The sequence below is a fragment of the Argiope bruennichi genome, chromosome 2 (genome assembly GCF_947563725.1).
Source record: "Argiope bruennichi chromosome 2, qqArgBrue1.1, whole genome shotgun sequence".
NCBI classification, from domain to species: domain Eukaryota; kingdom Metazoa; phylum Arthropoda; class Arachnida; order Araneae; family Araneidae; genus Argiope; species Argiope bruennichi.
The window spans coordinates 104,119,766-104,147,413 of record NC_079152.1 but is presented as its reverse complement, the minus strand read 5'-3'; the positions used below and the strand labels follow the sequence as shown (position 1 = coordinate 104,147,413).

Below are 27,648 nucleotides of genomic sequence, written 5' to 3'. Positions count from 1 at the left end.
TCTTAAAAAAACTCCCTGTCTCCTAAACTCACCAGAATGAGCATATCTGAAATAAACAAAACAAATGTCAAGAGTATTCAATTAGTCACCTTTTAACGATAAGAGAAGAATTTCGCAGTAATCCCAAACTCGTCTGGCACCTGTCGTAATTTCATAGAACGGGCGTTTGGGGCCTTTTAGTGTTGACAGAGTTGATTTTATGTTAATTCGGTTAGCTTAGCAATTAGAGAGCTTACTATATCATCCCATGATTCAAAATGTGTGTGTTGGGTAATTAACATTTGACATGAATGATAGCGATAAGAATTTTATCACTCCAAATAATTTTAACTTCCATTATCCTATTTCAATTTTCAGGCAAAATATGTTATATTTATTAATTGAAATTACATATCACCTTTCAAAGCACCTTTCAACTCCTTACAAAACTATATGCTCTTGTGAGAACTTGATTCTTTATTTTGATTATACAACTGGCTTTTGATGCAAGATTGCTCGTCTCTCTTTTTTCCCCCTCTTTCCCGAGAAAGTTAACGCTTAAAATATTTTCTCCGACTTCTTACATCATTCATGAGCGTAGAACTGTGGCGATGCGAAAATTTGGCGGTAAAAACCACAAACTCGCAGTCTCAGTAAGTAATGGTGCAAACACTAATATCTTTCCCTCTTTTTTCCCCCCTAAGATACTTTAAAAATAAACATCATTTATTCGAGTTGATATATCATTTGTACTTGATACTATTTACTGTTGAAATGTTTTTTTTTAGTTCTCAAATCTGTTATTTTGTGTACTTGGTTTTGATCCAAATGCAGTTCATTTCACCCACTTATGAGAGTTGCACAATGTTTACAACATATCATATTTAGTAAAATAATCTTTAGATAATTTCTAATTTCTATTAAATTATCCAGCAAATGAAGTGTATTATTATAACGTTAAAAGTTTGTCTCGCACATTTACATTTTAGAATTGCTAGATTTTATTTCTGGTTTTTATGGAACATTCTTGATAGAAAAACTTTAATTTTTAGAAATTTATAGACCTAGCTCTTTCATACCTTTTAAAAGCTTTTCTAAATAAAATCTGTGTGAATTTGAAATGCATTTAAAATTAGATTTTCTTTCATAGAATAATGCAATAAAGCCATGCAGCATAAATTTTCATCTTCTATTTACGTTAATTTTAAGCATTAATTTCTCCTTCATGCAGTTCACCGCAGTTCCGTTTCCAGCCGTTAAAATTTCACCTCCGCTTTTGACTGAAAATTAAATGCAACTTGTTGTTTAATTATATATGTTTGAAACCTCAACTCGGCTGTCAACCTCGCACTTTAATCTAAACTCGCGATACTTTATTCAGTACCAGTCAGTATTCCTGCTTTTAATTATTTAACGAAAAACGAATCCGGAATCGCTCTGCTACTCGAATCGTTCCTAGTTTAAAGCTTTTAAAACCCCATCTCCGTGTCCGATTCCATGGACGGATTGAATTTTCATTAGGACTGCTCCGGTGTGCGCGCCCCGTATTATTGGGTCAGCTCAGCCATTCCACAAATACAGCCCTCGGACAAACATTGGAATTTGCGTCCTTTGCGCCCTCCTCCCCCGTGTCAATATTGCGCCGAAGGGGAGAAAGGCTCGCAAACAGACTGGGACATGGAGCTGCGGGGTGAGAGCCGGGGCTTAATTAATGGACCGCCCCGGTTCCATATTTGCTCTGCGGCGGCAAGTGACCACCCCGCTCGCCGAACATGACGTCACCCCCTCGGACATGAAGACAACCTGATTAAAGTGGGTAATCAATGGCCGACAAACATTTCGCCGCTTCTCCTCGTGGTATTTATCGATTGACCAAAGGAGAATGGACGTCGGGTTGGGATGTCCATCGGCAGCCCCGGAGTGCCCACTTGGCGAAAGAGCTCTGGCGATTTAGTACCAGCTGACTGTCTCGTCGAGTAGCAGAGATGGCTGTGTTAGTTCCTTGATTTAATTTGTTTCGATATTTTGAGTACGTCGATGTGAATTATTGTTGCCGTAGTCTTAGTGGATTTTGTTTTTATTTTGTGTCTGATGGCCTTTTCTCAGCGGAATTTCATTGATTTGTTTAGATATTATAGAAATTCGGGCATTCGCAAGTAGAATATGCTTCAGCTAGACGAGAGATTGTAAACTGGTGGAGTTTAATGTATAATTGTTGAATCCAATTTAGTTTCCAATTGGAACGATTGTTGAAATTTCTACAACTTTAACGCGTATTTGACAAGTTCTAAATATCCTTAAGGACTAATTATTGATTTTCAACAATGAATTTAAACACATAATAAAAATGACATGGTGATTATTTTCTTGTAAATTTATATTATTGGAAGAATAGCCGTCCGCTGTTAGAATTCATTTGAAGCTTTTTAATTCGTTTCTAGTAAATTTGGATGCTTTAAGAAATACACATCTCATATTTAGTTAGTGCAGAAAGACACGTCTCTTCTCAAATTTAATCCCTTTATTATGGAGAATGGGGCAAAACTTCTGTACCTAAAATTACCGCTAAGAAATACCTTAGAATAATTGAAATTGAATTATTTACTTCAAAAATGTCTTTGTATTCAGTTAGTATTAGTAAAATTGAACTAATTGATAAAATTTGAAATAAATTGAAACTGTTATTTTTTGACTGTGACCCTCATTTTTGTATGTGATCAGAAATTAAGAAATTTCCTGAGTGGTAGAATAATAACATTCTCTCTGCAACTTATAATGAGTACTATTTCTGTATTTCGTTTGTGTACGGTTTGCTCTTCTTGTCTTAAAATGCTTATCATGCCGTTATAATTTTTATTTTCATTTCGTTTCAGCCATGTGTCGCCGTTAATTTAAATAAAGTAAACGAATCTTTGTCTGACAGGCTGACTCATGTAGCATTTTGCATGCATGGCATATTGTATGCTACCGATTCTGCAACTATACATACTTGTACCGAAACATAATTCGTGCTCTTTCCTATTCTTCGCTATTTTTACCATACTTCCAGTATTACCATAATTTTATATTCCATATTGAAACGAAACATCCCGTGAAAAGCATTCTCTCCACGGGCTTGGTCATTGTATATTTCCTTCAAATAGGTGCTTGGAGAGCGAACTCTTGTTGTCATTGTGCCTCCCATTCGGTAGTCGATATTTGACATTCGGGATTCCAGATCCATCTTTTCCGTGTGAGCCATGGAGGAATGTGTTTGTGAAAGCTTTCCTGGCTGCCGATCAATATTGACCGAAAGTGTGTGTGTCGGCGGTCTCGAGAGGTTTACTCGGAAAACACTTCGCCTCGCCAACTTCCCCTTGAGAGCACGCGCTCCATTTTACTCAACACACTATCCATCTCGGAGGCCATCCCTCGAGTAGAAACTAGATTTCCCCTGTCGTTTTCTGGCATCATTGGTTAGGTTTAGGGAATGGCCCTGGCCTTTTAGTGACTGCCTACACCCACAGAAAGGTTCTTTTTTCTTCAATTTAAATACATCTCCTTTGGTCTGTTGAGATGGCTCCGAAGGAAAGGTTTGGAAATCATGATCTTTGCCTCGAAATGGGATGGATTTTATTCAATCTGGTCTTGTAGGGCAACGTCTTCTGTAGCTAGTAATATGTTAATATTTTATGGACTGTTGGGAGATATTCATTTTTCATTATTACATTTTGTACTCGCGTGTGAGTTGCAATTATTGTAGTCATTTGTATCAAGTAGGACCGAAAGGTGTTGGATTTTCCGTATTATTTCACGATGTCATTATTTAGAATTAGGGAGCCGTTTTGTAAAGTTAATAATATCGGGTTTTCCCATAATGAAGTGGATTTATTCTCATTGACCTTCAGAATTGATTTGTAGTTCTTTTCTATATGACATGGAATGGTTTGTCAGTGTGAATTGTTGAACTGTGATCATTTAAATTTTGTAATCTTTATTCTGATACCATTTTACTGCTAGTTTCAACAATTTCATCATTGTGGAAAACTTTGTTTTTATGGAGCCTTATCTGAAAACCATACATTACATTTCGCGTATAGCAGATAACGGCTGTTTTAAGCTCGATTGTTGTTGATTATTTTATATTGTCCTTCTAAAAACGCTATATCGTTTATTTTGTTATTAATCTTTTTATATTTTCTTATTGAAGTGCTAGAATTTTACGGAACAAATTAGGATAAAATAATGGGGACATTAAGGATACGTCGAATCCTTAATCCATTTTAAGAACTTTACTAATGGAGATAGATGCATTTGGATTTTATTCTGTACATTATAACCTTAGATCTGCGTATATGTAATACCAATCCAATGATGAGGGCAGAATACTGTTCTTTTGTGGCAGTCTTTGCTTTAATATATCAATTTTTCTTTTTGTAACCAAATTTACAAAGCTGCTATCAAAGCATAGTTTCTTGTGTAATTTCATCTGTTGAGATAGAATACTTTTATTGCTAATTGAAAGAAGAAAAGATAAAAAGTTTCCCGATAAATTTTTAACCTCTCTTTGATGGTATATATCATCACACCACTTATCTCGCGTAGTGTTTCATTCCGTAATCGCTGAGTTAAGATAGCGTTTGTTTTTGCTACTGTAGGGTCTTGAGTAGATCATCATCAACTTTCCATCTTTCCGATCAGTCATCATTTCCAGAAAAATGATCTCCCTCTTCATATCGATCATCATCATTTCGCCTCCCTTCCTCCACCACCTTCATCGATCTGACGGCAATTAACAACTACAGGAAAAAAAGATATCTCAGAGCCACAGATAAATAGTTGATAGACTTCGGTTTTATTGATTACTTTTTGCTTTATTTCTTCGCCGGTCTTATCAAAACCGTCTAAAGCAAATAAATGTTTAATGTTTAAATGACGTTGAACTTGATTAAGCTGTGTCGTCGGCTTTATTTCGTGTTGGTTCTTTCTTTGCTCAATAAGCAGGCATAGTTTATTGAAATTTTTTAATAAGTTGTGAGAAGAAACAAAGAATTGGGAAAGCTGCTGAATATTTGTTTGGCGCGCGCTAAAAAATAAATACATTTGTGGCTTCAAACGAAATGAAATGGTTGGTAAATTAATTATTGACCGTCTGTGCGATTTTAAAAAAATAGATATTTTTTAAAAAATCTTTTATTATAACTTTTTAAGGGGCCGTAATTCTTTTGCTACTTTTTCTAATTTATATATACTTTTTAGTGAGAAACGAACTTGGTACCCTCCGTTATTATTAAAAGTAATATGCCGTAGTTGGAAATCTTAATATTTAAACTTCTGAATTTTATCGTTCTATCAAAATAATTCACTCACACACTTAAAATGCTTGGTACTCCAATTATTCTGAAATCCATCAATAATCTTATTTTTAAAAGTTTACATATCGTTTCTTTTTCATTCTTAGAATCAAATTGTTATTTCTCCGTATAAACTGATTGTAATCATTGTCACAAATTCAAATATCTACTATACCATTAGCAAAAATAACTTTGTGGTAATACACAAAAGCGGCTTTTGGTTGATGTAAAAGATATAAAATATTCAGTGAAATCTGAATATTATCTCATCTCCATTATCAATAAAGATTACCTAAGGCTTGTTCTTGAAATCATAGTGTCACCAATCCGCCTGGACCAATCGTAATCTTAGTCACAAATCCAAATATCCAGAACGACCTTCAGTTGGGCAATCAAAAAGTGTCAAATATTTGATGTATTTCGCCGGTGCCTGCGTGACGTTGTTGCCTGGGAAGAGATTGTAATTTTTTTATTGACGTGTCCTCTAGTAGCCATAGAAGTTAATGTTTTAATATACGAGCACGCAAGACCTGCGAGAGGTCTGTTTGCTAAATAGATATTTTATGATTCATTTCGCGTCCACCTGCTGTAATCTGTCACGCCAACTTGAAAACTGACTAGTTGATTCTTGTTCATGCAATTTTTTCCCAAACTGCAAATGTTTGCTCAAGATTGCTGTAGGCGCACGATTTCCGCTGTATAATTCTTACTGGGTTTGTCTTTTTAAAAAATAAATGCATTACGCAAGTTAAAACGGAGTTAAACATTCAGTAGTAAGAAATGCCGGCTAAAGAGCTGGGGCTCTTCGGTTGGCAGGTTACGGATGAGTTGTTTTATGAGCGAAATGTTTCAAAATGCAATCTTTCTTGTCTTGTAGTTTCCTTAACTATTTATATTTTTTTTTCAAGAGTTTTTGTTTTTATAGTTTTGAATGATAATGCTTCTTGTCGTATTTTAAAATACGACCTTTATGATGTCTCATTTTACTGTTAGGATATTTGTCTTCAAGTTTTTTGGATTTTTATGCTTGTATTTTATTGGTGTTTGTCCTCAGTTTTCACGCTTAATATCTTTTTCTTTTTGCTTAATTTTTCATCATCATTTCTTTTATAATTTGATTATTAATGTGCCAAATGCTTTGAAAATTCTTTGAAATTGCAATTGAAAAATGTATCATGTTTAGCATGGAAAGCTAGTTACTCATTTAATGCAGTAAGTTTTCATACAGAAAACTTTTAAAAGACATTATAATCTAAATTCCGCTGAAATTAAATGCATTGAGTGAGAATGAGCGTAGTATAAACTTTTTAAGCATTTATGTTATCCTAGGATTCCACTGGCCTCCATTGAAAGATTGGAAATTATGTTTATAGAGTTTTTATAAAACGATTTTCGAGCCGTTTTAGAATTCAAAATATAATCTCTTCGAAAATTCGGCTCATTTTAATAGCTATGATTACGTAGGAGTAAATAAATATAATTAATATTAGATGGCATACGATAGGAGTGCAAATATGTTTATATATAATATTTCGTGTTATCTTATGCTATATAATATTTCGTGCTATCTTTTGTTTAGAATTTTTAGGCTATAAAATTTTGAAATTATTGACTAAATAAATTTTGAAAATAATGATTCTAATGCCGGGTTTACACTCGGCCAGTTATAAGACTAGTAGGCAGCGCATGCGTAGAAAGGCTGAGAAATGCTGTTCGGTCGATGGCAAGTAATTGTCCCGACGGGACTACTACAAGTCGCTGTATTGTATTTTTCTTACTGCGCATGCGTTTGTAAAATTTGGCGGTTTTTTTGGCTTGATTAAATTCATTATCTATCGTAGATTAATTCCGACATTTTTTGCTCTTTGTAATGCAAAGTTGCTATTCTTCTTCTTCCCCCCCCCCCATTTCCCATTTCTTTTTTATAGTTTTCCAAGTTTAGGTATATTGACCTTTTTTTTTTTTTAAATTTATCATGTTTCTTTGTGTAAATATCCATCATTTTAATACGATACACAATAAAAAAGAAAAATTCATGGACGCCAAAACGGCAATTTATAGTCAAGCATGGATGCTGCCTACTTGTCGTCTTATAACTGGCCGAGTCCAGCCAGTTATAAGACGGCAAGCCATGTATATTTAAGATTCAAAATATAAAGGCAGTTTGAAAATTTCATATGAAGGTTTAAATATCAAGCAGTAATATTTTACTTTTGTATATTTTGTATACCACCTTGTATTTACTTATTTTAAATTCTATTTTTTAAAGAAAGTCTTAAAAAGGTTTAATTATGGAGTAGGTTTTCTTGCTGGCCATATCAAAAGGTTATAGTTTTATAGAATTGTTTCTTTCCCCCTCCTGCATTTGGTTAAATATTTAATTCGTGGTACTACATATATTGGGCTGAAGCCCACGCTCACACACACACACATCTGTAGAAAAGCATCTTAAGTAATAATAATAATAAAAAAAACTTTATAAAAATCCCTATGTCAGGATATCGCATAGACACTCTCTTGGGAACCGATATTTCTTTTTAAATGGTCAAAAAGAAAAAAAAAAGGGGGGGGGGTTCTTTTTGAAATTCCGACGTCAAATGCAATGGTAATCAACAAAATTTCCAATTGCTACTTTCTAGAAGGAATAGAAAAGAAAACAGCTAACACTGTTGCTTTTTTTGATGGCTGATGACATTCATCTTGATAACTCTTTTGAATCTATTCCTCACTGATTGTATTAGCGCCTTTTCATGAAGTCGAGCGGAAATTCTCATTACACGAACACTAATTCACTTGCTTCACTGTCTCTGTATCTTAATTAAAGTCTCTCTTCGTTTAAAAGCAGCAGAAGCCTGCCGAGGGTTCAGGTTTGTCGCATTGTATAAAGAAAAGCGCAACTGATTGAACCTTTTGATATCAGCCATTCAGGATGACAGTTGTATGTTGTTTCTGCGATTGTTGCGCTTGTTATTTCAAATTAAATCTCATTATTGAAGGTCGGTCATTAAATTTATCGATTTATTTCTTTATCACGCGACGTCTAAGTTTTTAACCATCAAGTGCTTCATTTTCTTTGACGTCATGTCATGGGAACATTAAGTCTTATTTTCTCTCCTCTTTCCCTTTTTAATCATGCGGTTAGAAGTTAACAAAACGGTCATAGAATAATAAGCAGATGCACCGAACTTAATAATTCCAATATGATTATTATGTTAATGGATTTTTAAAATGCTTGTTTTGTTTAACTAATATGATATCTTTAGAGGGAGATCTTAATTTTTATAATGTACTTTTTAATTAATTACTTTGAAATTGTTTAAGTTGCTGAATGTTTTTTTTTTATTCATGCTTCTTGTTAACTTGTTTTGATGTGTAAATCATGTGCTTTTTATTGGAAACTTCTTTTAAACCTCTCAGTAGTGTAATGAAAGGCAAAATCAAATTTTTAAAACTAATTTATCGTGAATAATGCTATTCTGTTTTTCAAAAGAAGAGTGAATTGTTTATGTGCCATAATTTAACTTTCCTTTATGTAGTTCATAAGAGTTATTAAATAAGTATTCATGATATTTGATTTTCTCCCTATTAAAAAAACAAAATTTTCTAATGTTTCTTACTTCAGCTAGATAGAAAAATAGGTCGATTTTTATTTTTAGAAATGCGAAAGGTAAAAATAATTTGAATGATCATGCAAATTTTAAATTAGTTTTGGAATAGACATACTAACCTTTCAACAAATTGTGATTCCTCCCCCCCCCCTATCTCTGATTATTACCCTAAATTTAAATTAGTTTTAGATGCTGTAGAATCAAAATTATTTAACGAGTTTCAGATATGAAGAAATGTTAAAAACTAAAATAATATAGACGTAAATGAAATTACTTCGAGTCCAATATAGCACTTCATTATTAATTTCCTCTTTCTTTTAGTTTTGTGTTTATTGTAAAAGTTTAATCTTCTAGTTCTTTGACGTATGTTCTTGGGTAGTTTCCAATCGTAAGAACATGTTTCCAGAGCTGACACGTCTCATTTTAAAATCTAGAAAGCATGCAAGGAGAATGGAGATGGGAAACTCACTTGAGCGTGGAATCTATTTTATAATTAAATCTTTAGTTAAATACAAATATTAGTTCAATTTGTGAACTAAAGTATGCGAAAATTGCAACTTTTTAAGAACTATATTTCTTACTTCGTAAGCGATTTTTTTTCTACCTCTCATCAGCGCTTAAGAATCGTGTCATCATTTTTTCTTTTCCCCCTTTTTCTTTTGTGTTTATTGTAAAAGTTTGATCTTCAGGTTCTTAGATATATGTTCGTGATTAATTTCTAATCTTAAAGACGTGTTTTCAGAGTTGATATTTCTCATGTTTAAATCTAGAAAGCATGTGAGAAGAATGGAGGCGGGAAGCTCACCTGAAAGTGAGTCATGTAACTGTGAAAATAAATGTTTAGTTAAAAAAATGAATACTAGTTTACATTGTGAACTAAAGTATGTGAAAATTGCCATTTTTTAAGACTTATATTTCCTACTTGGTAAACTATCCCCCTACCCCGTCCATCAGCGTTTTAGAATCACGTCATCATGTTTTCTTTCTTTTTTCCTCCCCTTTTCTTCTTTTTCTTTCTTTTTTTATTTTCATAACTGATGAAAACATTATGTATTGCTGTCACGGTTGACGTCCTGTCTATTTTAGACCTCACCCCCTTCCTTTTCGGTTGGCATGACCTGATCATTATCACTGGTGACACCGCAGAAGTCGCTTTTCCTTTTTTTTTTTTTTTTTTTATCCTGCTAATTGCCTCAAAACATACCAGCCATCCTTATTCTGAGCAAGCAGCGAATAAAAAGATATGATTCAAAAAGGATGGTCGGTGCAGTGATCAACAATGATCCGCCCATCTTTCTAGCCCACATTCTAAATGCTCCAGCTACTCCCACCCTTTAATGAAAATTCATGTGCAATTTGCGCTGGGGTTTCTGGAGAGACCTGACGTCACCAGTGTCGGCTCACCTTTTACCATGCGAGGGGTCATCGCTATAATGAAGGGGAGAAGTCCAGAGTGCGGTGCCTTTGTTCCACCCACGTGCCGGAAATCACGCGGAGAGGCATATTGTTGCGATCCCATGAGAACTCTCCTAGAAAAATGCTTTGTTTTGTGTCGATTGATTGAATGATTAGATATTCTTTTACTCCTAGGAAAGGGAAAAATTCATTTATATGAGAGCAGGGGAATGAGAATATTGTATTTTATAAACGCCTTGATTTGCGATCCAAGTTGTGTTTGTGTTTCATTTATAACGATAATTATTTGATCATTGGATTTTTCTTTTCTTTTTTAATTTTAAAGTAACGGACATCACCACTCATAAAGATATTTCGAAACATTTTTATAATTGTTTTATTAACAGTATCTATTTCTTTCCGTTTATATTTAGCCGAAATTTCATATTCATTTTTACTAACATTGAAAGATAAACATATCACTACAGTGCGATACCATGCGTTTATTGTTTAAACTAAACGATAACATTTGTTATGTAACTTGATGATAAATGCTGAAAGGTTTTTAGAAGTAGTTATTGTTTTTGCTTGTTATTTATAATTCTGTCGCAACAAAGTGTGAAGAATTTGCATTTTGTAAATAAATTGCTTATTTTGTTAGACATGAAAGTTTTATAATGGAGATAACATATAAATTTTAGGACCTAGGAGAATTTAAAACACAAATGGTGAAACAGCTGCAAGATTTTTTTTTTTTTTCCCTCATCAGAACATAAAGTTCGATATTTTTTTGCGCATTCGTGCCTGAGGCCATTGTCCGCCGAAGAAGACAATTTGTACTTTACCCCCTTCTCTTCGAACGATTTCCTCCTCGTTCGGCCGTTTGCGTAATAATATGCATTGTCTATTATGATGTCTGAAATTTTTATCAAGCTTCTAGGTAAAGTGCGAGGTGAGATTACAAATTATTGTCCGTTCCGTTGACGAGACCCCCTTTTTCACGGTCGGCCGCCGCTGCTGTGGGGGTGGATGGGGAGAAGAAAGGGGTGAGGGAGGGTAGTAGATTTGCTACATGAGGTCTCGTTAGCGTTGGTCGCTCTCGCGTGACGCGGCGAGATCATCCGCTTCTGTTGTGGAGGGCACGGTGCGTGACACTTCTGTTCGTGTGGAACCTTTTGTGTTGCTGTCTTGGCGATGGTAACACCACCGGGGAATTTTTGTCGCTGGAATGAGAACAATTCCTTAGCCGTTGTTGTTCGTTGGTGCTGATTTTTGCCGCTTTCCTTAATTGACCTTTGGTGTCGTGCCTACATTGTGCTTCTCGCATGTTAGGTGCTTTGGGCAGGTTTAGATGTCATTGTTCTGTTTAGGAGTCGGAAATTTAAATGAATGCAAGATGCTGAAATGGACATATTACTTGGATGGAATTATTTCGCGGTGGGATATTTTGTTAGATGCTTTTTAAAACCTATGTAATCTGATTGCATCTTATTTCTTAAAATGTATTAACTCTTCTTTGCATGATTTTTCTTCTTTTTTTGTGAAATAAATCAGGGTGATATAATTCAGACTCTAGATTAAAGGAAAAATCTTTAAAAAAAATCCTAGTATAAATGTATAATATAAAATAATTAAAAATCCATTTATCATGCAAATCATTAATCCATTTATCATGCAAATTTGCATGTTAAACTCAGTAAAAAATCTTCAATGTCTCTCCCTTCTAAATTTCTCCACTCATCATCGCTTTTATTAGCAAAAATAGATCTCAGATTAGTTATAAAAAATGTTCAAGAAAACACACGTTTTTTCCAACCACAACAAATAGCGGAATAACAAGTTGAACCCTGCTATAATAATTGTGACATTTGATTTTTTTTTTTTTTTTTTTTGACAGCAAGTTTTCTTATTACGCAATAGCCGTGGAAATGTTGCCAGCAACAATCAATTTAAAGTACACTTGTTTTGAGTACAATTTTTTGTTCACTAAATGTTACGATAGAAATTTCCATCATCATGCAAGGGAGGGTTAAATGGATTTTATTATAATTGGAAGGAAGACTGCCGATTTAAAAAGTGAATTTAACCGAGTTATTAATATGCGTTTTGATAATAACGACAAAAAATATTTAAGTTTCTATAAAATATTTAAATATTTATGTATATTCAATAATGTATTGAAACAAATATTTAAATGCTTTCATGCTTAAAGTATTTAAATATTTATCCCTATGTGACAAATGATAATAAATAAATTTCTATAAACTGCCATTTTATTTTAAACCTTTTCTTGATACATGTAATAATTTTATCCTCCCTTTAAAAGTAATTATTTTCTATTCTCTTAAACGCCAGATTCTCTTTAATTTCTGAACTGCGCGGGGCCTTATTTTCTCACGCTCACTTTAGAACGTGCCAAACCCAAAATGCTTAAAATTTCTTTCTAAAACTAAAAAGTTCAAAATGGCATGGTTCATTACATCTATCTGATCATGATTCTAACAAAGAACTTTTCAAACTCTTCTTAATAATTGACATCTTACCTTAATTAATGGAGAGAAAGAGAAAAAGATAAAATTACGATTTCCAATCAGCCATGGCAATTCTCTATTACCAAAAGCATCATATGATTCGATTCAAATTATTATTGTAGCATATTATTATTGAGCGTTGCTAAACCTGGAATGGTCCATGAATTCAGAAATTATTCCAATTCCTTTTTAATGGAACGTCATTAATTATTTTTTACTTTAAGTATTTAAAAAAATTCAGATGGCCATTGATAAATGACAAAATAATGTTTTATTTTGTGTGTTCTATACCATATGAGGAATTTTGAATTTTTAAAAATGCCGTAAAATGAATTATTTTTCTCTAGTATTGAAATAGAATTGCCGATAATCGCAACCACTATAATCTAAATCTGGATGTATAGCTTTATCATTATTTTTGATAAAAGTATTGAACATTAAAATTCGTTTCATTATTTTTTAGGTAGAATTATATTGCTTTCTATTATTTATTTTTTTAATTCAAAGTGGCGAATTTCAAAGGAAGCGTTAAAACAAATCTCAAGTGAACGCCCACATTTTGATTGAAACTATAAAATATGAGATGGCGAGTTCTTGAATAGGAATTACTCTAATTAATAAAAGGAGAGAGCGATTCTATAAAAGCAAGATAAGATTTCTTCTTATTTTCTTTTTCTTTAAAAAGAAGATTTATACCAGTGATGCGTAATCGCCAATGATTTCTTTTCCCTTCACGTTTATGAGCCGCATCACTTTCCAATCCATCAGTAGTTTGTTCCTTCTTCCATGAGGTTGTACGCATTACTTGATTTATCTACCTCCCACTTGCAGTAATGAAAAATAAGCTATGAAGCATGGCTGGAAATGATAGTGGTTTTGTCTTTTATGGACAAGGTCGGCTTGATTTCAGGCATTCTCTTCGAAAATTAAATGTTCTTGTTGATGCTGCATTGCCTTAAAAAATTGTTGCAATTTCTGTTTCAAAAAATAACGAAATCTATTTGATATTAAAATTCTTTATTTATTTATATATTTTTTTCAGACTGAAATCGCCAAAAGGTTAAATGCCATCATAGCACAAATTTTACCGTTCCTATCTCAAGAGGTAAGTATTATTATTATTATTTTATATATTTTTTTTATTATCACGTGAAAACATGATGTTGTATTTTTTTTTTTTTTTTTTTTTTATTGAACATTTATGAATCCCCCGTGCACCACAAAGTATCACACGGGGCTAAAGTATAACGGGGTATTTAGCTTCCTCAGACCATGATGTTGTATTGGTGAGGGATTTTTGAAGCTTTAAAATGCGAAGGCTGGAAAACAATGAGTATGATTTGTTGGAACTCATAAATTATAGGATTTAATAATTTTTAATTCATAATTTTTTAATCCATAATAATTAACTATAATTTTTTTTTTCTGATCGGGACCATCTAGAACGTTTCAGAGTAGTGTTTGAATCAAAACAATCTTAACAGTTTTATTAAAAACGTCTTTGTCGAATGATCATGGCGCAAAGTTTAATCCCTTTTTTTTTTCAAAATAATTTTGATATTTCGATTTATCAATGCATTTCATGGAAGGAATAATGATTTAAATATTCAATTTTTGGTCTCAAAAACTCGATTCGTCAAATAAAATTGTTCTCACATGAAAATTTGAAAATTGCAACAGCACGTTTATATATATATATATATAATATGGATATTTATTCAGAGTTTTTTAAAAAAATTTCTTTTAACCTCACTTTAGTAATAAACAAATGTTTTACGAATGAATTAATATATATATATATATATATATATATATATATATATATATATATATATATATATATATATATATATATATATATATATGTGTGTGTGTGTGTGTATATATATAAAATAAATGAATATTAAATAAAAACACAACAACGGTATTATAATATGCAATTGATTCTCCCACATAAGATAGTATTTACTATCAAATTTAAAATTTTCATATATTGAATTGATGAACATCTTTCTTGTTAGACATCCCCTCCCCCTCAAGATTACTGCTTTTCCCTCAAATAACAGATTTTAGGTTTATTTAAATTACGTTGTTACTTTTATTTTTCAATTTTATATGCACTGATATGGACCTAAGCCGTCAAGCCAAAGAAATGATTTATTATCTAGAAATAAATCAACTTTCAATTATCATTATCATTAGCGAGCACTTTGCATGAACTATTTGTCTTTGATTGCTGAATTAACTTTCGAATTATTCCTTTCAGCACCAGCAGCAGGTGGCAGCTGCGGTAGAGAGGGCGAAACAAGTTACCATGACAGAACTGAATTCCATTATTGGGGTGAGTAGATATTTAAATATATTTGGTAACTTTTGAGGAAATAGATAATTAAAAAAAATATATATCGATAGAATATTTCTTGTTGATATTTTTTTTAACGTAATGTTATTTGTAAATCATTGCAAAAGAATTTTTCTTAAAAAAATCACGCACATGATTACATATTTAAGGAATGTGGAACACCATAATATAGACTATTTTATTATTTTAATTTTAGTTCTACATTATTTTTTTAAATGCTTTGAATCGTTTAACGAAATGTATTTGGATTAAAATAGGAACAATTTACCAAACCATACAATTTACCGAACAGTCGTCTGGCATTCAAGTATTTAGAATTTAACAATTCATTTTTTAAAAATTACTTATTGTTAATTTTCTCTCCTTGAATATTAAGTACTATTTTAATTATAATCTTTGTGAAACAAATTAATCTCATCGAATATCTTCTTTTTATTTTTAACCATAATACTACATTACACTCCCGAGTATCCGGCCTTATGTGGCGGAAGAGCAGGTTAAATAATAAAAAAAGCCGGAATTCTATAAACTCATTTCTTTGCTCACCAATACCAGAAGACAAAGTTTTTATACCAAGGTTCACTGTTATATTATACCAAGGCTCACTGTTATATGTATTTTTCCGCTTCTTATAAAAAACTCAACTGTTATAAACTGTTCACATCTTAACATAAATGCTATAAAGCAGGAAACATAAACATAAGTTAGACCTAGTTCTTAAGAAAATTGACTCAAACTGACTTTATTTTTCACTGATAAACGATACACAGATGACAAAAGATAACCTTAAGATAAGAGTGAAAATTTACAGTTTTTAGTTTTTGAAAAACCAAGCCGGATAGTCGCGAACCGGATACTCGAGATTGTACTGTATTTTTATTCAGAGAGTTATTCCCGGATACGTCATACTCTCAATCTCTGAATATTTTAGAAAACCTAAACTTTTGAAAATTTTAATACTCTGCTAATATAGAAAATATTAAATATAGAAGTGATGGACATTTTAATCCACATCGGTTTGACATGAGATTTTGATGGCTGAGAAATATTTTTCATCGGAATCCGTCCCAGATAGACGTTTGGTAGTTCCCCTCCTTTGGTGGATGGAGCGCCTTATGTGGACAAGAGGCAAACAGATGTGCAAATATTGAATTTAGCCGTCTATCGTCTCCGCCGGGAATGTATACAGTGTTCCGTGGAGCTTATCTGTCCACCAATGCGATTTGAGGATGGTATACGAGAGAAACAGAGGGAAATACTTTCGGGATTTGCTTGGTAGTAGTTATTATCCTGTCTTGCACTGTGCGCGCTATTTGTATTTAATGTTGAGCTCCAGAATAATAATTTTTAGAAACTTATATTTGCCATTTTCTATTTCTTTGAATGAGTAAGGAGGGTTGCAGTTTTGGAAAGCTGACTTATTTAAGCAGTTAACGAATTTACTCGTCATGGAAAAATTACAACATTCTGCGTCAAAACGAGTTTATTCACCAGGAGTTATAAGTAGTGACAGTTTGCTGTTTAGATTAAATTTTGGTAAAAATTCAAACATATTCGTAAATTTCAAGACGTTTAAAATATTTTGAGGCCAAGTGGAAATCAAAGGAAAAAATAAAAGATTATTAATAATTATTATGAAAAAAAATTCACATATATAATATGAATTGTGTTTCTGAAATGCATCGCTGTGTTGTATTAGCCATCCCAGAAGCAATTAGGCAACCATTAATTGTTTTATACTATTCAATAAGTGGCGCGCCTGGTGATAAAAACCGGGATGAGGATACTTTTGTATCCTTTGTTTTCAAGAGGCAGCATTTTTTTATGGCTCATCTATTTGATTCATTCAAAATTTTCATCCAAAATGACCTATGGATTACCTACCAATGTATTTCTCTGTACATTTTTGTATATATTCTATTATCTGATCAGGGATTCGTTTACAAAAAAAAATCGAACTGTAGTGTTGCGGTCTACTTGAGACAATTACAGCGGCGGGCAATACTTTGTAATTTTGTATTTTTACAAGGAGAGTATTATGCTATGGAACTTAGTTAACGTCAATAAGTGAACGTGATTATTGAAATAAAAAAAAAAGTCATATCATTACAACATAATTTTATGTTACACACTGTGTGTGTTGTGTCTATGTATGTGTTTTTAAATTTTTGTGACACAATTTAGATACGCATTTTCCGAAGAAGTCGAAACAGTTAACAATTAAAATACAATTGATGAACAATACATTTTTAAACATTTCGGTTTAATTTCCTCTTAAGAAATCATATGATGTTCTGAAAATAAGGAGAATTAATTAGTAATTCATGGATTAAATTAGTAATTATTTTTTTGAAAATTTTATGTAGGGCTCTGTTGATATGAGGTGGCCGACAAATGCAGTGGTAAGATTATCTATCATTTTACTTGATTCAGTTGTAATTATATATTTTTCTTCTGTGAAAGAATTTTAGTAAATCTAGACATTTATGCAATAGCCAGATTTAAATTTCCGTCTTTTATTACCTTCAATAGCTTTTGTATTGAAGTTATAGAGATTAAATGCATGAATAGAAGAATTTAGGAATCAACTTAAATGTTAGTTGTATTTTGCGGCTTAAAGTTAAATTTCAAAACCATAATTGTTGAATTTAGCTAACATAATATATTTAGCACTTTTAATAAAAGCGTTATTTTGTCTAGGAAGAATAGCATTAAAAAAGGGTTTAGATGAAGCAAGTCGTGACATTTTAATGAATTTATATATATATATCTCTAATGTAATAGCAATTTGAAAGATGCGCTTTTCGTTATTTGCTTCCATTAACGCTAAGTATCTCTCCATATTAATTCAAAATTAAATCTGGAATCGTTATCGAGTGTTTGAATAATGGCGCATCACGCTGGCTTCCGTGCTGAGCACAGTTCAATCAATTCCGTATCAGCGGAGGGGAAAAAAAAGTTGAACGCCCAAACATACTTCCATTCAAATTCTAAACCGTAGCAAATTTTTCTTGGCATGCGAACAGAGAACATAAACGAGAGGAGAGCGAAAAGAAGTAATAAAAAGTTAAAAGAAGTAATCTTATGAATGGGAAGAGGTTGGCAGCATCCACCTCTGCAGCTTTCACCACTTCAATTATTGGCTTATATCCAAAAGCAGTGGCTCTTGCCGACAAGTACTGGAGAAAATTCCTATTTACTTGGTGCGGCGGCTCCACTATTTTCTCATTTCCCGAAGAGTTAAAGCTCAGCGGGTTACAGAGTTACTATAATAAACTCTGCTGCGTTTCTCTTTGCTTTTTCGAAACCACTTGGAGTGTATTTTTACTCTTCTGGTTTTCGGGAAGGCACTCCACCCCGCCAAGGGGCACTTACTGGACGGAATTGTGGCTCGCTGATTGCTCAGCGTGTCTTTTGCGCAACAACGCTTTTTATTAGTATTGCTTATTGGTGAACAACCGTTAAGAACCGTCTCCGAGAGGACGATTTTCTGCAAATTTTTATTCTCTTTGGCCACTGTAATTGGAATCGTTTTCGAACGGGAACTCTCCACAATGCGTGCTTAGAATTGCGGAAGAAGCACCGTGTCTTCACGATTACTCTTACTAGCTTTCTAAGCACTTCAAAAATATTCGATATGAAAATATTTTTAGCTTCGTAAATGGGAGCATCATTCTAAAATGGGCTTAATTTTACTATCATCGGATACCTATACCTGATGCTTTATAGATAATTTTATTAGTTTTGGAATATTTGCTCTTTTTTTAAATTTTATTATCAATGATTTGAATAAATATTCTATTTGGTAATGAAAAATGTTTTGTCATTTGTATGTTAGCTTTGTAGATTCATGTTTTCTTTTAAATGGTTATATTTTTGACTTAACACAAACAAAAGTATTTAAAGCCCCAATTTATATTTTTAAAAAAATTATGGCCTGAATTTAATACAGGTAGGAAAAATAATTAATGACTGAAACAATATTTAATGATAAAATAAATTGGGTTAAATATAGTTATTTAAGAAATTCTAATTGATTGATTTAAATCACATTGGATTATTTCTAATATAAAAGAGAAAGACGGTGTGCACAGAATCAAAATTTCATCCATTGTATCGGAAATTTTTCTTACTATTCCATTTTTCCTAATTAAATTTAAAAATACCAATCGTTAACGATTTGTATTTATATTATGCTTTCTGTTTAATATCGTATTCCCTATTTGCAATATTGTAAATTCAGAAGTTTTTATTTATTTTTTGATTATTTCCCACTAGTATAGAATATCCATTCATCGATTAAATAAAATAAAAGCATCAAAATTTTCGATATTTCTAAAACTAAACTAAGCCGAAAACTGTGTGAAAACGTATAATTAAAAACAAACACTAAAAACCCTAGAGGGTCATAATTACTTTTCTGCAAACTGTCACGTGACCTCAGATCGTAAAGCAGGGGCGTGAAAACTGTAATTAATCATTATTGCGGTCGTGAAACGAATAAAAATTACAAATAAAAAAAAAAGCAAAAAAGACTGTGAAGCGAAAGTTGGGATTAAAGAGGTTGACACGAAAGCACGGTGTGACGTCACTCTAATCACGTGACACTTGTCGCCTCTTCCCTTTTTGTTTCACTTCATCTCCCTCCCCTTCCTCCTCCATCACCAGTATGTTTTGAGTTTGTTCTTTCTGCGAGTCACTTTAGCTTTTATTTTTAATTTCTTTTTTCGCTAATCCGCGAAGCCTGATCATACGCCCCGACCTTGTTATAATGTCTTATGTTCACACAGTTACTTTTTCCCCCCGATCTGTTATGTGCACGTGATTTGCATTGCAAATTCGGATTGCGGTCGAGCGAATTAAATTTTTATCGATAGATCTTTCGTTGTGAAAGACTAGGGGAGAGCAGCGGGCTTGTTTAAAGTGATTCGCTGCAAAGATTAACGAATATCTGCTTCAATGATAAAAGGGGAGGTGGATTGGATAATATATTCTATTTTTATCGCTGTTTTCTTTTTTCCTTCCTCCCTCCTTCCCAACCTTTTTTTTTTTTAATTTTATTTTTTGATTTGTGCTATTCTTTGAGCATTACCATCATTTAAATTTAACGATTCGTCTTTAATGTAGCGATTGCATTACTTTATATCTGCTTAGTCAAGAGATATTTAAAAATGGAAATACAAGATACCACCTGCATTTTTTAAAGATTCTTTTATGTTGCATAACAAAGCTGAGATTTATTTCATGGAGGATAGAATTAATTAATTTTTTTTATCTAATAAACACTTTTTAATAAATCTTGATCGAATAATGATTAGCAGGTACATTTTTATATACTGTATTAGGAACTCATTCTAAATTTAGGTAGATAGATTTTTGTATTATTGAGGGCTTCGTTTTCATTTGATGCTAATGATGTGCAAATTAAATTTGCTGATTTAAATTTGCTTCAAACTCGTTTAGAATGGTTTGTATAGCAAACTATAATACTTGGTAAATTGCTTTGAAATGTATATGGAACAACAAGTGGAATTCTATAGCATATAATATATTGCTAGATTTTGCGTATCATTTTTAGGCATTTTGTCGCCATTGGTGGTGTGTATAAATTCTCGTCAGTTAACAAACTGATACATTTAATTTCACATTTGAACACTTACGCAATGACAATATATTAATACAATAATATATTTTAATAACTTCATGAAAAAAATACATTGTGTTTTTATTTATTGTAACTCATGATTGCACTCACTGCATTTAAATCTGTATACATTATATGTTTGGTATTTATAAATACATAGTAACTAAATCCGTGTAATAACCACTAAGCTAATAAGCTTAATAAGCATCTTTTTAATAGGCTTGTCTTTGACTCTTTCAGCTTAGCTGTCTTAGGCAACTGCCTATCAGAAATCTGCCACTGCTTATTAATAAATATTAGAATGCTTTTTTTTCTAATTGCTTTTGGAATGTTTCACGATTCTGAGTTCAGAAATGTATAATCTTTCTGTTGTGTATTTACATGGTAAAAACGAAAGTTTTTTGGCTTTGAAATAAAATGGAAATATTTAACTTATTTTTTTATAGTATGAAATTGTATTTATTGCACACAAAAAAAAATCATATAAGATATGTAGTTAGCTATTTAGTTTAAAAGTTTATTACATTAATTTTTAGTTAATATAGTTTATTATTTAGTAAACCAAGCAAGATTAGTGTTTAAATTTTCCCATGGATCTGGCCACTTTTATCTAAAGCGTCCTGAGACAACAGACCACTCTTTTTTAGAGATGCTATTCCCTAGAAAAAGAAAATGAATTTTTGTATTTTTCTGGTAATTCTATTATTCTTGATTACAAAAATAGCCATCGATTAATAAATTATATCGAAATATTCATCGCATTGGATATACTGCTAAAATAATATATGGATTGCAATTCCAAATTCAGTTGCCATGTCAATATTGCTTGTGTTGAAGAGGTGCCCTCCACTTTTGTCGATGCTTCTTGAATTATAGTTTCATACGTTTTTTTTTTTTTTTTTTTTTTTTTTATTGTTATTATTTTGCTATTTTCTTTTAAATGTAATTTTTATTAATGGGTAAATTCTCCTTCTTTCCAGCAACAGATGCATGCCCAGCAGCTTCCTCCTCACGCGCACGCGCCTCCCCTTCCCATGATGCCCCACGCGGCAGCCATGGCGGGACTCCAACCTCCTACCTTACCCCCTAGCAGTGCAGCAGGGCTGCTAGCGCTATCGAGTTCCTTAGCGGGCGCTGGACCCGCAGCACACCTTTCAGCCGCTGTCTCCTCTGCTGCTGCCCTCAAGGACCACAGGGACGAAAAGAGGTCGAGCTCAGGTGAGATGTCCGAAACAAAAGTCTTTACATAATAATAAGATACATAAAAATAAAGAAAAACTAGCGAAAAAAAATCTTGTTGAATTCGAAGACACAGATACTGACTATTAAAGCAACTGAAGTCGACAATACATAGAAAAAGACATGTGCCACCTCATTACTATTAAATTAGGATATATTTGTACGCGTCTTCAAAAAGCTATGGATAATGAAATCAAAGGAAAAATCCTACGAATTCCATAAAAAACAAATATTGTTCCAAGACAGTTTATTGGTTTTATCACCAAATTCACAAAAGGATAAATTTAATAGTAGGGAAAAAATTAAAATTAAAACATTACTATATTTAACCCTCTCATTTTCTAGCATCAGTATTCAGGTACCTCAAAATTCTAGAATGTGCAAGTCTGTCTTCCATTGATAAGAAAAATTTCATACCCTCTCAAAAACCGCATTGACAGCTCATGCTCTTATAGGGTTAATATGAAGAGGGTAGGAGATCTCACTTGATGACCGGACACCCTTTAATTACTCTCAGAAAAACCTTTCTTGCGCTAAAAACCCATTTGGATTATCATCTGTAACGATAAAAACAAGTATCTTGGGTATTCAATCAATTACATTTAATTAAACGGAGAGAAAATTTCACAATGGCATCCATGCATCTCGGGCGTCTGCTGTAGTTTCGTTTGTTGTCTTTCATTAGTAGTTATTAAGTACACACCAATAGGATACACCACAAAGGTGAATTCAAATTGAAAATGACATCATATTGAAGCCATTTGATGTGAAAGGAATTAATAGAGTTATTTAACTGGAAGTAATTGCACACATTCTAGTTTTCATTGTGATGTCAATTGCGCATATTGAACATAAATATTTTATTGCAATAATTTGCATGAGTTAACATTGAAAAAAATGTAAATGAATGCCATTCAGAATCCAGCCGCCATTCGAGAACCATCGTTTGCAGAATGCTGTATTGATTTAGCTGCTCTTGTTCGGGGGAAAACTGAAATAATCTTATGCAATCCAGATGCTTTCTAACTATTGATGTTGAAACATCATTTAGAGCTACTGTAATCATATATTACATTGAATATTTTATTGGTATGTGCTTAATAAACTCGCTTGTTTTCTTTCAGCAATTTGATTAAATTTGAAGTTCAGAAGAAGAAGATCTTAATAAATGGCAAAGATATTAATGATGTACTTTTTATCATTTGATAGTCGATGCAAATAGAACTTGTTTTTAAATTCTCATGTGTAAAAACTTAATTTTCAACTTATTCTGTATATAAATAAAAAAATGAAAACGATAATTTTTTTGTTTTAATTTTGTCGATTTTCTATTTTAATTACTTCTTCTTTCGTGCGAATTTCAATAGTTATGGGAAAATATAATTCATGAGAATTCCATTTAAATTAACAGTTTTTACCTTCAAAAATTGTTAATTTTATTCTTTTAGTCACTGATGGCAGAATTTATATTTAATTTACCAGCACCCAACTTACAGCCACTGATTTTATAGTTCCCGCTCTGTGTGGCATCTTCAGTACGGTCCCCCTTTTATGAGAGGGCGAATGAATTCAGAGGCGTTTGGAGGTGCACACACACACAAAAAGGGCACCCCGAGAGGGGGTGGAGAGGTAAAATTTAATCTCGGTGCCAGGCTTATAATTTGCCACCATTATGCTGCGGGGTGGATGAAGTCACGTGACTGTATTCATCCGCGGGGACTAATTATCGAGCCCCGTAATGGCCCACTTACCCGAGATTAATGAGCGGAGTGCGCGGCGGCCGATTAATCCGATTTCAATCTCTCGTATTTTTAGCTCCCCCTCCGGTCCGCGGTCACTTTAGAGAGGTTTTCGAAAGGCGCCATCTTCTCCTAATATGACAAATTGAGTTTATTAGACGAAGAGCGGCGGAAAAATTACGGACTTAAACACATGCTTCCTTTTCCCAAAAACTATTTCTGCCTGCGCCGTTCTTTTATTAAACGTGTAAATATTTTGCGAGAGCTTTATTTAAATATTTGCTTTTTGTACTTTGTTTGTTTGTTGGGGGGTTGACGTTAAAAAGACTAAAGGTGATAGGCGGGTTAGGATAATTAGTTAAGAGTGAAGTTTTCTTACTGAAAGTGTAGATTGCATTTTAGTTGAAACTGGTATGGAAATCGGTATCTTTTAAGCAACATCTTATTATGGAGGGAGGGGGGTAATCTCGGCCTCGAAAGGTAAACCGTACTTTAAAAAACTTTCAGAAAGTGTTGGAAAAAATGCAAATCTTCATTTTGGGGCAGCCCTATAATAATGTGCAACCATTGTGAAACTTATTAAAGAATGAAAAAGTGTTGTGAGACAGACTGTAGCAGGTTCATTAATTTTTTTTTAATACATATAATCGAGACACAAAAAAGTGATAAAACACTTACTCTGGCAGTAAACTAATTTACAAGCAAGCATTCACAGTTTCAAACAGTGTAATATTATTATGTTATTTTATTTGACAAGAAGCACATTTTGTATCGTGAGGTATATTACTGAAAATATTATGTATTTCTTTCTGTATGAGATTTTAAATGCTTTTTTTTTTTTTTTTTTTGTATTTTATGATTTGATTGTGTAATATTTTGTTGTATGTTTTGAACGAGTCTTATCCACTGCAGTGCTCTTTGGGAAATTGCTTTCTAAATCGCACTTGAAAAATTTTCAGACGAATTAAAATCTTTATAAGACTTACTTACAAATGCAATCCAGTTCTATTCGTTCTTAACTTAAATTGCTTTAGCTGTTGCAGCATGAACTCTGGATGACTTTAAACTGAATTTATATCACTGGAAATGCAGACAAATCTCTCTCTCTCTTTTAATATGAAAAAAAAAAAAAAAAAGTACAGCAGTTTTTGAATTCATGTGCTGCAACCTGCTTAGATTTATTATCGAAGTGATATTTTTGTGTAAAGTAGAGGAGAGAGGATGAAAAAAAAGTAATAAAAAAATCTCTCATTCCTTCTTTTCTCCACGCCGTCGATTAGAAAGGGGGAATAGGAAGAAGCCTATTCAAGTTTACATCCTCGTCTGGAAAGGGTACCAGGCGGGAGGGTGGAGGGTCCGGATGAAAAAAAAAATCGTCTTTTTTTTTCTTCCATCCATCCCTCCTCTTCCCCATTCCATCTTATTCCCGAAGTTCCCGAGATTGCAGTGGGTAAGACGAACATCCGCTTTTCAGATAACCACTAACTTTCTCTCCTTTTTTTTCTCTCCCTCTTTTTTATATTTTTTTTATCTCTTCTCTTCTGCCTCCTGCCCCTGTACGCGTGGATTATTTTTTCTCTGTGTGTGCATTGTTGCGGTTGTCATGGCAACGCTGAATCGATCGCCTCTGCAGCTCATAGCTCCGAAGACAGACACGTAAGTAGCCTCTTACACTTTTCATCCTCCTTGCCCCACCCCCTAAGTGGATTATTATTTTTTTTCTACTCCCTCCCCCTCCCTTCAGCTTTACCTCGCCTCCCAGGGATGGATGTATGGATGTGTCTTTGCGCCCAATATGGCTCTCTCGCGCCCTTTTTTATATCTACTAGGAGATCCGTGAATTTTTTTTTTTTTTTCCCCTTTTTGCTCCTTCCGTTTTATTTATTTTTTTATTTAGTAAATTTTACTCTTTTTCTTACGGTTTTCTCTCCTCCCTCCTCTTTGTGCTGTATCTTTTCGCCTGGGGAGAATCTCATAAAGTGATCTCTTGTTTGTAGGTGAGTGCCGTTTTGAGACAAGAATCGGTCGGCTTTTTGGTAGGAATCGTATCTTGAAGCGTTGGATATCCTTTCAATAGTGATGTGATATAACCTTTTTAGACACACCCAGTTGAGAATTTGTAAATATAACATGTAATGCAGTTGCACTTCCCCTTTTTTCTTTAAAAAAAAATCTAAAAAATATCTAAATCTGGAAAAAAAAAAAAAATCGTGGCATTATAAATTTTACATTGTTTTCCATTGCTTGAAAAAACGGATGCAGCAGGTTGTTTTAATCCGAAAAATATCAATATTATATGAAACAAAATTTAAGATAATTTAGTTAGAATTTGATTTCTAAAAATTTCTTCAAAGAAGAAATCAATTTAAACTCAAAATTTTTAAATTCGAAGCTGAAAAACTTTCAAAATGTATAAAGTTAAGTCTCCTTCATTGACAATTAAAAACAGATATTTTTAAATACTTAATTTTATGTCGATTCTTGCCATCACGACCCCCCCCCTCTCCCAACGCTTTATCTTAGTCTTACTAGTCAGTTCCTTTGTCATATAATATTTAGAATAATTTAATTTTATCGTTATAAGAAATTTACTATCCACATCCATCTTACCTTCCAAATTTTATTTTTATTATTATTGTGTGTTTTTTGTGTTTTTCATTTATAAACCTGTTTATACATTTGTGTTTATTAAAATGAGATGTTGTTAAAACATGTTTTCCCCAATTAGATGCGAAATGTTTACTATATTATGTTGAAGGTTTAAAATATCTCTACTTTTAGTTCACATACCTGTACTCTCTTGTTTATGTATAAAATGATGCCATGAAAGTCTTGGGTGCATTTATTTCAATTAGTTGGCTCGATTCAAAGTTAAAATTTGTAAAGATTAGCCAGGATAACGAAATTCACTTCCATTTTCTCTAAGGAGTTCATTTTAAGCATAAATTCTACCGGAACTAACAGAAAATTAGAGAGATACATATTATGTTATGGCTGAAGGAATTTATATTATTATGAGTGAATTACATGACTATCAAAATTTGAAGCTTTAAAATATTTGATGAAGAAGCTATTAAAGTAGGAATTACATAAAATATTTAATTATTAAAATTTTAACGAGCATTAAGATTGGCGAACCGGCTGGTCGCCAAAGGCGGATAGTTGAAAATATTTTGAGGAAGTATTTGATTGTTTTGGCGTTCCATATATGCTTTCATAGGAAGGAATTAATAAAGATTTGGTACAGATGGAAATAGGAAAATTATTCCCCGTCAAATCCCTTTATAATTAAGAAATTATTATTATAAAAATTCTTCCGTCCAAAGCAGTTGCTGTAATGCATGTATAATATCCATTATCAAAGTGCGCAAGATCATTCAAATGTTATAGTTTATGTAAGAATCTTTTCTGTACCATAAAAAGTTCAAACTATTTGTGAAAGAATCACTCCTTAATTTAGAAATTTGCAATATTGTAAAAATGTTATCTCAAGGAATTTAAAACAAAGAACAACTATAACTAGCATGTAATATACCAAATTGGCTCTTTCATTTTATAAAAAATACATCTTATTCGATGGCAGGTTTAAGCATTTTAGGCTCTTAAGAAGAGCACATGATGTAGTCTCTCTTTGAATGAACTTGTTAATTTGGTTTCACATTTCAACAAATTTTTATTATAACGGTTTATTACAGGCCAATTTTTATTTTATTAACTTTAACTAACTTATTATTAATTTAACTTTTTTAAACTGCATTATTATTATTTTTTCTTCTGTTATGTCTTCAAATTACCCGTTATTCACGTTTCTGCACGAA

The 27,648-nt window shown here is 32.6% G+C and overlaps 1 protein-coding gene across 6 annotated transcripts in view; it reads left to right on the top strand.

Annotated features, from left to right (window-relative positions):
• The window catches only part of LOC129954388 (transducin-like enhancer protein 4), a 118,817-nt gene that overhangs the window by 52,327 nt on the left and 38,842 nt on the right, over positions 1-27,648 (top strand). For 3 of the 6 annotated variants that reach the window (XM_056068140.1, XM_056068143.1, XM_056068139.1), the window contains exons 5-9: positions 13,889-13,951; positions 15,113-15,187; positions 17,575-17,610; positions 21,833-22,070; positions 25,464-25,486. In XM_056068140.1, the coding sequence (XP_055924115.1) occupies positions 13,889-13,951; positions 15,113-15,187; positions 17,575-17,610; positions 21,833-22,070; positions 25,464-25,486 (435 nt within the window). The remainder of the gene's footprint in view (positions 1-13,888; positions 13,952-15,112; positions 15,188-17,574; positions 17,611-21,832; positions 22,071-25,463; positions 25,487-27,648) is intronic. The other 3 variants (XM_056068144.1, XM_056068141.1, XM_056068142.1) reach the window with 2 other exon arrangements.